The sequence below is a fragment of the Haliaeetus albicilla genome, chromosome 23, assembly GCF_947461875.1.
Source record: "Haliaeetus albicilla chromosome 23, bHalAlb1.1, whole genome shotgun sequence".
Classification (NCBI taxonomy): domain Eukaryota; kingdom Metazoa; phylum Chordata; class Aves; order Accipitriformes; family Accipitridae; genus Haliaeetus; species Haliaeetus albicilla.
The window spans coordinates 4503795-4516636 of record NC_091505.1 but is presented as its reverse complement, the minus strand read 5'-3'; the positions used below and the strand labels follow the sequence as shown (position 1 = coordinate 4516636).

Sequence of the window (12842 nt, the reverse complement as noted above, 5' to 3'; positions counted from 1 at the left end):
GACTATTTAAATACTTAAGTCAAGGCTACAGAAAACAAAATCTTACCTAGTAAGTGTGTACTCCCTGAGTCCTGAATGCAGGTTCATGGCAGAAAAAGTACCTATGCATCCACGCAATCGTTTATCTCGACCAATCTTCCACGTTACAAACAGTGGGCTGTTTTAGGGAAGAAAAAAAAGACATGATCACAGAAGCAATATTGACAGTTGGTGTGAAATTTCAGCAACAGTGCCCTTCCATTTCGGGCAATGGGGGACCAAATCTCTAAAATAACTGTATCTGAGCAGGCCATAGTATTTAGAAATGTTCTTTGCAATTCTTTTGCCTGTTCTAGAAACATTGCTCATGTGATATAATAGAAAATAAGATTACTGGAATAGTTAATGGACAGAATGAAACTGCTTGGTAACAGATGTGATATGCTCAGTGTCCCTCACTGTTACCCATTAGCCTTCTGCGAATGGGAAAAGCCTCACCTTAGATATCTGTACATAAGGAATTCTTTACAGAAGGGAAAAATACCCCTGTCACACTAGCCACCCCGCCACCTAAACACAAATACTTTGGTCCTTAACGCTTCTGGCAAGAAGCTACCTGAAATTCTGGGAAAACAAAATTTAGGAACACGCTCCAAACTGAAAGAACTGCCTGAGGAAAGGATATTTTCTCCATGAATCCCAAGTTAGTATTTAAGAATCTCAAATATGACGAGGAGTGGAGCAAAATCTCTAGTAAGCTGAACATATCTCAATTATATGAGTGTGACAGTTACAAAGAAATACCTCTACTATCAAACAACTTTGTACCAATATATACGCTAAGTTAACAAAAAAGAGACAAACCATACAACTTTTTGGGACCAAAGTTCTCCTTGCAGTTCTAGAGCATCACATCAATATGCAAGCAACAGAAAACCACACAAACTTGAATTTCTCAGGGGAGTGCACACGACTCCCGGATACCCAGTCCTCAACTCTAACAAAGATTTCTAATCCTGAGATGAACAGGGACATATAGAGAAGAAAAGAATATAAAATTTACTCTTTTTCCAGAAAGGAGACAAATCAAAGTGGATTACACAAACAAGAGTGCATTTTCCCTTACTGTTAGGCTTAAAAACAAACAAACAAACAAAAAACAACCCACCAAAGCTTAAAAAAAAATAAATCAGTTAAACAACTTGACAGAGTATTCTTGGTCACAAATAGGTTCACATTTCTGCAGAACAAGCAACCCCTTCCCACCCCCCACCCTTAAATCCTGAAGTAAATCTGGTGTTAATTTTTGTGGAAAGTCATAGGCCATTAAGGCATAAATATGTATCATTCTTCATATGATGACTACAGCCATATTACACTAACGCTGACAGAAGCAAGGTGCATCTCTGACATTTAGAGCACCTGCCACCACCACATACACACTTAAGGATGCACAACTGATTTCTCTCCAAAGCTATTTCATCAGGCACTGCTCTTCAGCATTATACACATGTACAAACCATCATGCTGAATTCATCTTGTTTTTCTTTACAGCTGTTTCTTACACAGTGTCCTTACTATATAGTCCATAGCCATTGCTATGATGATCAAGAAGTCTAGGATGAAGTAACCTACCTTACTCTAGCAGCTAAGAAGCAAGAGATTACAAAGCAAATAATTACCACATATGCCTTTAAGGAAGGGAGCAGATCCAGAAGCATGGATACAGTCAAAAATTCACAAAAAGTCAAGTTGGCTGTATCAAAAAATAAGAATCATCATCTGTTACTACTAACAGCTGCAAAGAATGAATAGATTTACAACAGTGCACTGTTAAGATTAACAACTCTGCACTGCAAGACAACCTTTGGTAACTATGTCTTGTCTGACTCCTCACCTGAAGGATCAGTAAAAATATAATCTGCAAGTTTCTCTGTATTTTGTGAAACAGAACCTCCCTTTCTAGTATGCTGAGATTCTTAAAATATACTAAGGCTAAGAGCTTTATTAGATGAGCAGATCAGCCACTGCACAACTGCATGAATCACTGCGCAGTGTAACAGAGATGGAGGTAACTGTACTGGGGGTATATACGTAGGTATGTGTGAGGTTTTGGACTTTCAAGGAATAGCTCATATTCCTTTTCTCCTTCCATCCCATTTGCTTTGTCAGGTATGGCACAAGATATTCATCAAGTGATGGCAGAAAAGGATATGCCTCTCAGTCTCTATAGCACCAATGCAGTAGCATCCAGTCCTCTCAACTTTCCAAAATCCGTTGTTATCGCCTGCTGGTAGAGCAACTTCCTCCTTATTTGATTAAACTGGATGAGTTCCCTTCTTTCAATGATGATGAATAGAAGAGGAAGCTGAAGTCATATCTTTCTTTTGGATTTCCTTTTTTTTTTTTTAAAAAAAGTTGTTTGATAAAAACTGACGAGCATAAAGCCAGAAGGGACTATTATCTAACATTTATTAGAATGCAGGTTGTTACACTATTCTCCATTCAGATCAACAAGTGGCATTTTACTAGAGTTTTCAAGAAAGGTATTCCAGTTCCCCTAAATGGTATTAAAAAAATTATTAGATTGCAATGGCACTGAAGACACTCTCTCCCCTTGCACAGAAACAAGCCTGAATAAGATTCAAATTGGGCTTCAGGATTATTCTCTTGACCTTTATCTTTGGATTATGAGATTTATTAGCTGTAATACACTTAGTGGCGGGCTATAATTCAGGGAAACATATACGCATTTACTTTCTTGTCAAATGGGAATTCCTTCTAGGATGCATCGTTACTGCTACTTTAAAAGGACAACAGAAGAAAACATCCCGAGACCATCACTGAATGTCAAATAGATTACTAAAACATTTGCATATGCTTTGAAGGTCCTTGTCAATGAGTACCAACAGAAAAAGTAAAGGTTATATACATATATTTTTGTACCAGTGGTGGTAGTAATATAAACATACCGTTTGGACTAAATTTAAACCTCTATCCATTGGGTAAATGAACACCACTGGTAGCCATACATGCTGACTCAAGATATTTTTCCAGCCTTTCAACTTCTGTATCCCCCACACTTGCCTCCTTGTTTCCCAGGAGCCACTAAAGGTATCAGCATGTCTACATAGAAGATATAAGCCTACTGAACAGAATTACTTTTCTTAATTACCATCACAGATGTCTTCAAAGTGTAATATGGACCAAAGGTTCAGAGCAGTCAGTGACCCAAGAGGATTCTAACTCTAAAAGATTCAAGAAATAAGGCTGAAAGGGACCTTCAGGGCTCCTACTATCATAAAGAATAATTATATTATATAATTCTGTTCATAAATGATCCACATTCTCCATCTTAAAAACTAGAAATAATGGGGACAAAACCCCCAAAATGCAAAATTAGAAGGTTGCCTCAAAACCTCACTGAAGTTCAGAACTTCTGGAAACGTCCCGATTTCCTGCCGAAATGTTTTCCCAGTCAGCTTGTACCTAGCTATTCTTGTGCCAACATTGTCCTTTAGTTTAAATAGTTCTTTTCCCTTCCCGGTTATTATTCCCCAAAGTATTTATAGAAAGAATTCATGTGCCTCTTCAGACTTCACTTTGCTGAGCTAAATGGGTTGTGTTCATTCAGTTTCCTCTCAAAGGGGCGCTTTCCATTCTGACCATAACAGCTTTTCCCTACACCTTTTTCCAGTTTAAATTTGCCTTCTTGAACATCAGTGTCCAGCACTGTACACAGAATTAGAGGAGGGTCTCACACTTGCATTAATGCTTCCATCTCTGAACTAGAAACACTGACTGCTACATTTTAGGATTAATTCTCACAGCCTAATATAAAGTCCAAGTCTGCCATTCAAAACTTTACAGAGCATTTCTAGTCTTACACTAAAGAAAGACAATAGAAAACCAGCTTATAGAACCTGGACAAGCTATGCAGAGAAATGAATTTGTTTCTTTCTAGTGATGTTCTTTTGCTTTTTATTGGCATCCTTGGTTTCAGCTGCTTGCCTATTTTCTCCAAGCCTGCAATGCTGCTCTTGTGTTTTAAAGCCAATAACCCACAAATAAACTTGCCATCTAACATAACTGCAAATCTGAGATCTGAGGCTAAGTGCCAAACTCCACAGATATCGATGTCAAGAACAGCTAAGTAAATACGTACATTTCCAACTTGAAAAAAAAAAAAAAAAATCCTGATTTTCATCTGTTATCTGTTTTTCTTAGAATAAAAAGGAGTTTATTACGCAACACAGTCAGACCTAAAATGAAAATTTGCACCTCCAGGCACTTGAAAGAAAACAGAAGAGCAAACAGAAGAGAAAATCTCTAGTAAAAACCAGAAGAGGTGGCAGATGTGATGTGAGGAGTTCATTTTATCCAATGATGTACAACAAGGATATGCATCACATGCTAGAGACCTGAGTCCTCTTTTTGCCTAAAGAAGTTTGAACCCACATATCCCACAAAAGTAGGAGAGCATATGGAGGTGGAGCGCGCTCACCTTTCTGACTCTGGCTCCCTCTTGATCTAGTATGAAAGCTGGGGGGGGAGTGGGGGTGGTGTTTGTTTTTTTAAAAAACACTCACCAAACCAGATGCTGCACTTCCCTGGGAGGGCTCTAACAATCAGCTTCAAGTAGTTCTCTTATTCAATTTAGGGTGAAGCATCTTATTAAAAAGCAAAACAGCTTCGAGCTTGGGAGTGAGCCCTCTTGAACCAAGAGACTTGGAAATTCACTCGTCTGATGGGTTATCCAGCTTCTCATCCTGGTGCCAGGAACCTCTGACATATGCTGCTGACAGTGTTAACAACAGGAGTGATGCTGAGCACCCTGAATAATCAGTAGCTGAAAGTTGGTGGAAGATGTTTCAAACTGCACAGAAGCAGAAGCAGGGACCATATCCAGACCCTTAGAAGCATCTCTAAATATCTTAATCATTCTTCTTCCATAAGGGTCTGTATTTTGTGATTTTTTTGTTTGTTTGTGAGCCAGACACTGAAAAAAATATTTCCATCTAAAACTGTTTACAGGTGCCACAGCAAATTCACAAGCAACTTGAAGATTATAAAGTTTCCATCCAGCCATTGCCTAATTTATTATTTACTGAAAAGTCTTGCCCAGATCTGATCTAAATAGCAGACAACTGTTTCAGTTATTTGCCATAGAGGTTGTCAAGCACTACTCCATGAAAACCAGCTGATCACATGTATCAGTTTTCCCTACTTTCAGCTGCAAAACTGAATTAAAGAGACACTTGCAACACAGTAAGGGCTTAAACTAATATTGCTTCCTTATATACAACTGCTGTCATCAAAAGGGGCATGCATACATAGTCTGTCTCCCTGATAGACTACTGAAATATATGCATGTATCCAACACCCTAAACACCGACCTTAAAGGCTAGCCAGAAAATGTGTGGCTGAAGCACAGGAGCATGGGTCACCCGATCAGAGTTCCGCCCCATTTGTCACTTCAGCTACTATTACACTATTTTCATTAATGAAGAAATTAGGACAGGCCTGTACTTTACTTGAGCATTAATCTGTTACAACTTGTGGAGAACTGGAGCACTCACATGAAGGTCACAAGGTATAAACCTATATAAACATTGAATGTCTCAAAATAATCTCTTATACACCATGCTTACCAGTGCCCTAAGCATATTTCTTACTAATGTTTTACAATCAAAATCCCCTAAACCAATTACTGACCTGCTTGTTATATGTTACTGAAAATACTTAGACTGAAAGCAAAAGTGTGCAAGCTATTTTAGTAATCAGTCAGCTATCACAGGAAGAGTCAGCATGTCAGTAACATACACTGACATCATGTAGAAAGCATTGTTAAAAATATCTTCTTTTAATATAAAGCAGCACTGGATACAAGCTGCCTTTCATTTACCAGTTCATTCAATAAAAAAGTGAAGGGATTCTTTAAGTTGGGGTGTGGGGGAAAAGGCAAAAAGTGTGAATACATTGGTCTTTTTCTGATACCTTCAGAAGCAGCATGAAGTTTCCTTATTATGGATAGTGAGGAAAAGAGAGAGGATGAAATTGGGAAGAATAGCAGAAAGAATGGGTAACAGACCAAGAATATTTGTCTACTTTTATAAAAGATGAGTGAGAACTTTTTTGGTTTCACTTGAAGGCTTCCAAGTAATAAAAAAAAACTTGTAGGACTTTGAACTGAAAAGGATTAAAATTGATGAACTGAGAAGTAAAATTACATTTAGACAGACATTTTAATTATAGTTATTTAACCTACCATCTTTTATAACCAGAGAAGTGAAGAAAGTCTCTACAGCCCTAATGTTACTTGACACCCAGGGCTGTAGGATCAGACACTTTGAAAAGTCATCACGCTCATCCCTTTGTAATACCAGAGTGCTTCCACTTCAGCTCTGAGGATTTCCAAGCTACAACACACCCAGAAAGTACTCTAAACAAGCAAAGTTGCAATGGCAGTGCCGTCCTTTTTGTTTTACACAAGTGAACAAGCTATTGTTCCTAAATTCTAGAAATTTTAACGTTTATATTTTTCAACATAAAGCTTACTCTATCTTATTGGGATCATGCTACACCTTCAAATAATGCTAAACCCTCATGTAATAGTGTTTCAAACTAGAAGCATCTGGAGAAAGAGAAATTAAAGTTTATCATTAGAACAGTACGCTGTGATCCCTCGCACAAGCAATGCCAGCCTTATTCACAATCACAGAAAGCAGCCTCCCTGCTAACTGATGCACTCTAAACTTTGTGATACTCCAGGCTGTGGCATTGCCAGATGTCACAATTCAGTGAGCTAATTTGCATTACTTAATATAAGAGAATACAGCTTAGTAATGAAGGAGGTGGGAACATGTACACTGATAGCTTTATCAAGGGCATCTGTACATACACTCCAAAGCACAGGAGGGGGGCAGATATGTTGAAAGTTATCTAGTTCGAGATGAAATGGGAAACTTTATGGATGATATTATGGAGCTGGACAACAACAACAAAAAGAGCTGGTCAACAACAACAAAAAAAATCTGGTGAGTGCCTTTCTGCAACAGTCATACAAGCACACAACATGGTGCGAGAACATTTTCGCTTACCAGATATATTCTGGAAAAAATCTGGTAAGACAAGAAAGTCAAGACAAAGTTCACGAAATTCCAAAGGGGAATAAAGCGAGAATGTAAATTTGGGGTGAGGGTTTGCCAAAGACAGAATTTGATAAATGTAGGGAATTAATACATAAGATTCTCTGGAAGAGAAGAGAAGCAAGAAAAGGAATAAAAAGGCAGTAGTTCCTCACAGGAAAGGAAATTTCCTGAAACAAAACAGGCACAACTGCAAAAAAGACCAACAATCACAGTAATAGATCCTCTTGGAGAAACTGGAAATAAATCAGGTTACCGAAAAGAAAGAAAAACAGGCACAATGAAGACAATCAATCTGCAACATGACATATGAATATTAATGAGTATAAAGGAAAAACAACTATCATTTATGAGAAGAAAGACAAGGAAATTGTTGGCCAGCTACTTAACTCAGAGACTTAGCATCTTCTGTTGCCAGATGTTCGTCTAAGAAACCTAAACTGTAAAACATTCAATTAAAAAAATCCTAATGGTAAGAAACATGAATGCTGGGATTGACTGCCTGGGAGGATGTACAGCTGCCATCATCAGTGTATCCTCAAAGGCCTCCAAAAAACAGGCCACTGTCAGGAATACTCTAAATATATTTGATTCTGCCCTTTAACGAGAGAAAAGACCAAATGGCCTCCTGATGTTTACTGCAGACTCCTATTCTGATTTTTTATGATGCAATGTAAAAGAACAAAGGGACAATTCACAAATGAAACTATCTGTTAAATTGTGGAAGAGACAATTACAAACCTCCAGGATTGAAAAAAAAACATCTGAGAAAAAACACATTCATCTTACACTTCTGTATGTTTGCTTCTATGTAGCAATATTACAGAAGTGCAGAGAGAGAAATATGTAACATTAACCATATTCTAAAGATCAGAAAACAATTTATTGCTTCAAAGAATGTAAGACTGAGTAGCTTTGGCAAGGTTCAAGGTGCTATTCAACATTTACTTGAGTGTGTAAGCATTTTCTGAATCAAGAATAGAAGCCAGTTTCTTCAGCAACTTATCTAAAGTTCAAAGGGAGTTCTGAAGTGAAAATTTAGAGAAGCCCATGGATGATATTTTTCCTATTCTGAAAGCCAATATAAAGAGCCTTTTGCAGCTAGATGAAAAAAAAAAAAAAAAAAGCAGCAGCTAGTTTTTCCACTACAGTGCCACTTAACACGTATTTTTGATGTGAGTTGAAAAAGCACTACTTGCTTGACTACTTTTACACAATCAGAAAAAGAATTAGCTACTGAGTAGTGTCTGAAATCCATTACCCTATGTCCAAGTACACACATATATGCAAACACCTCAACTTACTAGGATAATGACTTCCATCTAGCAAAATTCATAAAGACTGGAGCACATCTCAAAACCCCATAGATTTCCCTGAACAGGAGGAAATTTATTCTGTGATAGCATTATTCTTTGTGGGAAATAAGCTGAGATTCTTAAAAACAGTTTATATTGCATTACTCCTTCAACACATTCAGTCAATGTGGAAGGTTCATTACTGCCAATAAATGATGATCTGAAGACAATCACCACAATCTACTGGCTTCAGAAGCTAGAAGCAAGATCTGCAATTTTTAAATTTAAAATACTATATAATTACTGAAAGAGTTATTAAATACTTCTGAGGGCACAGCATATTCTTTCAGTCATTCTCAGTACTAAGTGATCAAATGAGCAACTCTTCCAGCTACTGTATTTCAGAAACAAGCATTTTATTAATTTCATTCTTTACCCATATAACAGACAATATATTTGGTGGGTTTCCTGAAATCATTACATGTCCTAGAGAGATCAGCCTCACAATCAAAACCTGAGCTGCTAGGTGTGAATTTGCTAGGAAGTTCTGCTTATCTAAGCAGCTAATCTTAAGGAAGGTCAGAAAGCAGCTACTATTTTAAGAAAATCTAGTTTAAACAACAGCATAATCAGGGTTAAAAATAAGAAGACTGCTTACTGGTAGGTCATTTTCTAAAGTGAACCTACAACACCTTAAGGTTGCATTCAATATATTCAAATTCATTTTTAAAATGGACATAAATTCACAAATACATCTAAATGATGTGGCTGTTCATTCAGCTGCAGGACCAGTGCTGGTGTTCTTGTACACTATATTAGATGACCTGAGGCAATATAGGCAGCATTCCAGAAAAGAGAAAGTAAAATTAACAATTTATAAGGGGATGAGGACTTTTAGGCACACCCAGATTAGATGCTCAGTCAGACACTACTCTGTATTTACAAAGTTGTTCTTTCACACCTTCTCCCTCCAACTATCACAAGACAATACATCAACTTATGAAAGAAATTAAGTTTCTATGACATATGTTCCCAAGTTAGCTGTTCACTTTGCTAAAATAAATATTTACATTTAACAAAATCCAGAACTACTCAGAAATCACACAAGTTGGTTATGTAGGCTTATTTAGCATTGCTAAAAAAAGATTTGAATATTTACAGTTCATCAAAATTGACAGTAAGAGTTACATTCTACACGAGCAGAGAATCACAGCTCAGGACAAAACCGGTTTTACCCACCTCTGTACTCAAAACAGTTTTTAATGATGCCAGCCCACAAGTGTGTTTGAAACTGAACATGAGGACTTGCAGCATAACTGCTCTTTCAAAAAACAACCTTCAAAATCATAACATCCTCCACAGGGATTCTCCTCAGGCAATGTCAGAGCACTTAGTCTGCAGCACCACAGGTCACAGGGCACCTGGAAATTCCTCAGGATGGCACCTTCCTTACAGGTCATCTAATTACTCACTTCACTGCTCAGGGTTACCGATGCATCTTTAAGTCTATATATCTTCTTTTAGGGTGAGACACTTGAATTTTCCTCTAAAATGGAGTGTTTCTTACCCAAATTCCCATAATGACAACCTCAACTGTGTATAAACTGAGTTTGTATGAGGGACTGATTTGTCATGCTGTCTGCACAGACACACAGCTGAGTATGCATACACTAACCAAGAGGACATACCGGTTAATCAGCTCATTCCACTTCAAATTACAGTGCTTCAACAATGTTCCAACTGCAGTTCTTGTCTACCACAAACTCCCAAGATCATCAAGCTGTTTTATATCTCAATGGGCAGATATCAGGTTTATACATCTGGATAGCTGCTAAATCATTAAGTTAAATTAAGTTATCTAGAATTGAGTATCTTCAGAACATCAGTCCCTGGGGCTGTACTTCAGCTACTAAAGCCATTTATATTTCCAAGACATTAAGATCAAGTTTAGGTGAGGATCCAACACAGATCCTGTGCAGTTAGGCCAGAAAGGGTACAGGCATGGCTATATTTTTTAATTAAGGAGGTTTTTTTAATTAAGGAAAAAAAAATTTTAAAAATCAAACCTTAAAAATATTTCTAGCCCATACAGCTGTGGAGATAGCTTTCCAAGTATGACCCAAGTATTAGCCAATGCAATATCACAAGGTTACTCCAGCACCTTGGCCGCTGATCTTAGCAACAGCAGTGTTAGCACAGCCTTAATGTTTACTATTTCTTGTCAGAATCACGCATGCAACAGGGAAACCATTAGTCATTTCTAATTTAAAATACTCTTTGCAATGATGAAGAACAGTGGCACAAAGCCATCACCCACACAAAAGAGGGAGGACAGGACAAGATTTGAGAGTAGCCATGAGGAAGAAAAAAAAGCAAGAAGTAAAAAGGAAAATTCATAGCTCCTCCAGAAGACTGTGGAAGTGAAGGAACAGTGGGGAAAGAGAAGAGTAGTTTTTTCATCTTCCTCTGAATGCCGAGTAGAACGAGTCTGCTAGTCTTAAATAATAAAAGCTTACAAAATAAAAAGGAACTACCAGAATGGGACAAGAGTTTACATCCTCTTTAAAACACTGCAATTGTGATGCCAAGGCTCCTCAACAGGGTATTATCACAGTATTTTCTGTGATCATGCACACCATGATCCCCTGCTCTTCCACATTTACCTCTGACTAGTCGGTTTAGCCTTCTATCTTGTAAACTTCTACTAATCCTATCCAAGCCCTGGCCACCAAGGTAAACATACATACATGCTCCTCAAAACCAGCCAACCAAATATCTCTATTTCAACACCAAAAATCACTAAAGACAATAAATAATCAGCTTTGCCTTTTCTAAAAGTTTTGATTGTTTATATATATTCTTTCCATTAAAGGTGCCTACAGGTGTCCCAGCAGAGGCCTAGGAGCAATGCAGCTTGAAGACAGGCATCCCTCAGCTACTTCCAGGCGAGCATGCTTATCTGAGCACTACAGCACCATACGTGTCAAAGCAGATAGGATGGCTCTGCACTTAGCCTAGTTGATTCTGGTTCTTATTAAGCACTAGATCAGGAATTGCTAAACTGTACACTGTTTTATAACAAAGCCATAACCACATAACACCCCTCTGATCAGCATTACCAGCCTCACACAATTTGAGATGTGACAAAGCATTACAGAATGGGAATAAATGACCAAAAAATCACAATTTATTCAACGAACGCTACAGAAACACAGCAGTAACAGGCGCTGTTGATGCTGCTCAAGATAAAAGTGATGAAAAACAGGTGTGCATTTGGACTCGCCAGGTCCCATCTCTTGCCAAGCCAGGGAGCCTTCCAACCCATGGGATTCCAGCCTTCTCGGCAGCCCAGCATCAGAATGGCAGGGATGGAGAAGCCACAGGAGCCCAGCTCCACACAGCTCCTTGTGGGAAGTAGTAGGGCACTCATGTATCCTCAATGCCAAATACCATTGGTATATACAAATGTAAAAAACAATTTTTTATCTGGGAACTGACAGCTTCAGTGTGTACTCCTGCCTCCATCAGACTCTGAACTCATTATGCTTCAAAATTAATTCTTCTGCCCGTTGTGCTCATTTCTGTATTTCATGTATTTTTATCCTTTCTTTCACCTCCCCATCCTCTTCCATCTCCTTTTCCACTTCTGTCCTCCCTCCATCTTTTTCATATTTAATCAATCTCCCTTTGTGACCAGCTTTTGAAAAGGTGGGAGAAGAAATAAAGTAATACTCAAGTTACTACATTCCACATACCCATTACAAGTCAGTGAGTTTTGAGGCCTTTCTCCCTAAATGGGTTGCTATTTTCTTTCATAAATTCTGGAACCCTCATTTTGACTAAAACCTCTGGAGCATTCAGCATGTTCCCAAAAACTTAGTAAAAAGTTATGAGAAAGGAGATTTTTAATTTTAGAATGCAAATATGAAGACTTAGCTCCTCTTATCAAAATAATGCTTAATCTTTCAAGACAGTACACATGCTTATTAAAAGCATCCAGAGTATGGACTGTACCTCCAGATAAACTTTTGCTCTCATGTCAAAAGCAACCAAGAACAAGCGTCAACGTGTATTCTAGGTTATTAAGCACCATAATTTGTATCATTTAATAAAATTATACAACAATATGTATATTTACATGATAAAACTGTTTGCATTTATGCTCTGACCTACTTAAGCAAATTGTTTTTCCCCAATTGCACAATTATGAACCAGAGCAGAAAAATTAAGACTTTATGAAGTTAATAAATCAATTCAGTGTCATTACAAATTATTAATGTTATTACTTCAGAGTCTGCAGTCACCTGATTATGACTTTCTATGGGGCATATTTAAATATTTCTAAGGAATATAACTTTGTTTCACAATACCTTTACTATTAGTCACGCTTTATACTTCTTTTAATCAACTCAAACTAACT

General features: G+C 37.7%; 1 protein-coding gene across 5 annotated transcripts in view; it reads right to left on the bottom strand.

Annotated features, from left to right (window-relative positions):
* AMMECR1 (AMMECR nuclear protein 1) overlaps nt 1-12842 on the bottom strand; it is a 107929-nt gene that overhangs the window by 44601 nt on the left and 50486 nt on the right. For all 5 annotated transcript variants that reach the window (XR_011329449.1, XM_069810969.1, XM_069810966.1 and 2 more), the window contains exon 3: nt 47-157. Coding sequence is in view for 4 of the 5 variants with exons in the window: in XM_069810969.1 (XP_069667070.1) it covers nt 47-157 (111 nt within the window). In the remaining variant the exon portion in view is untranslated. The remainder of the gene's footprint in view (nt 1-46; nt 158-12842) is intronic.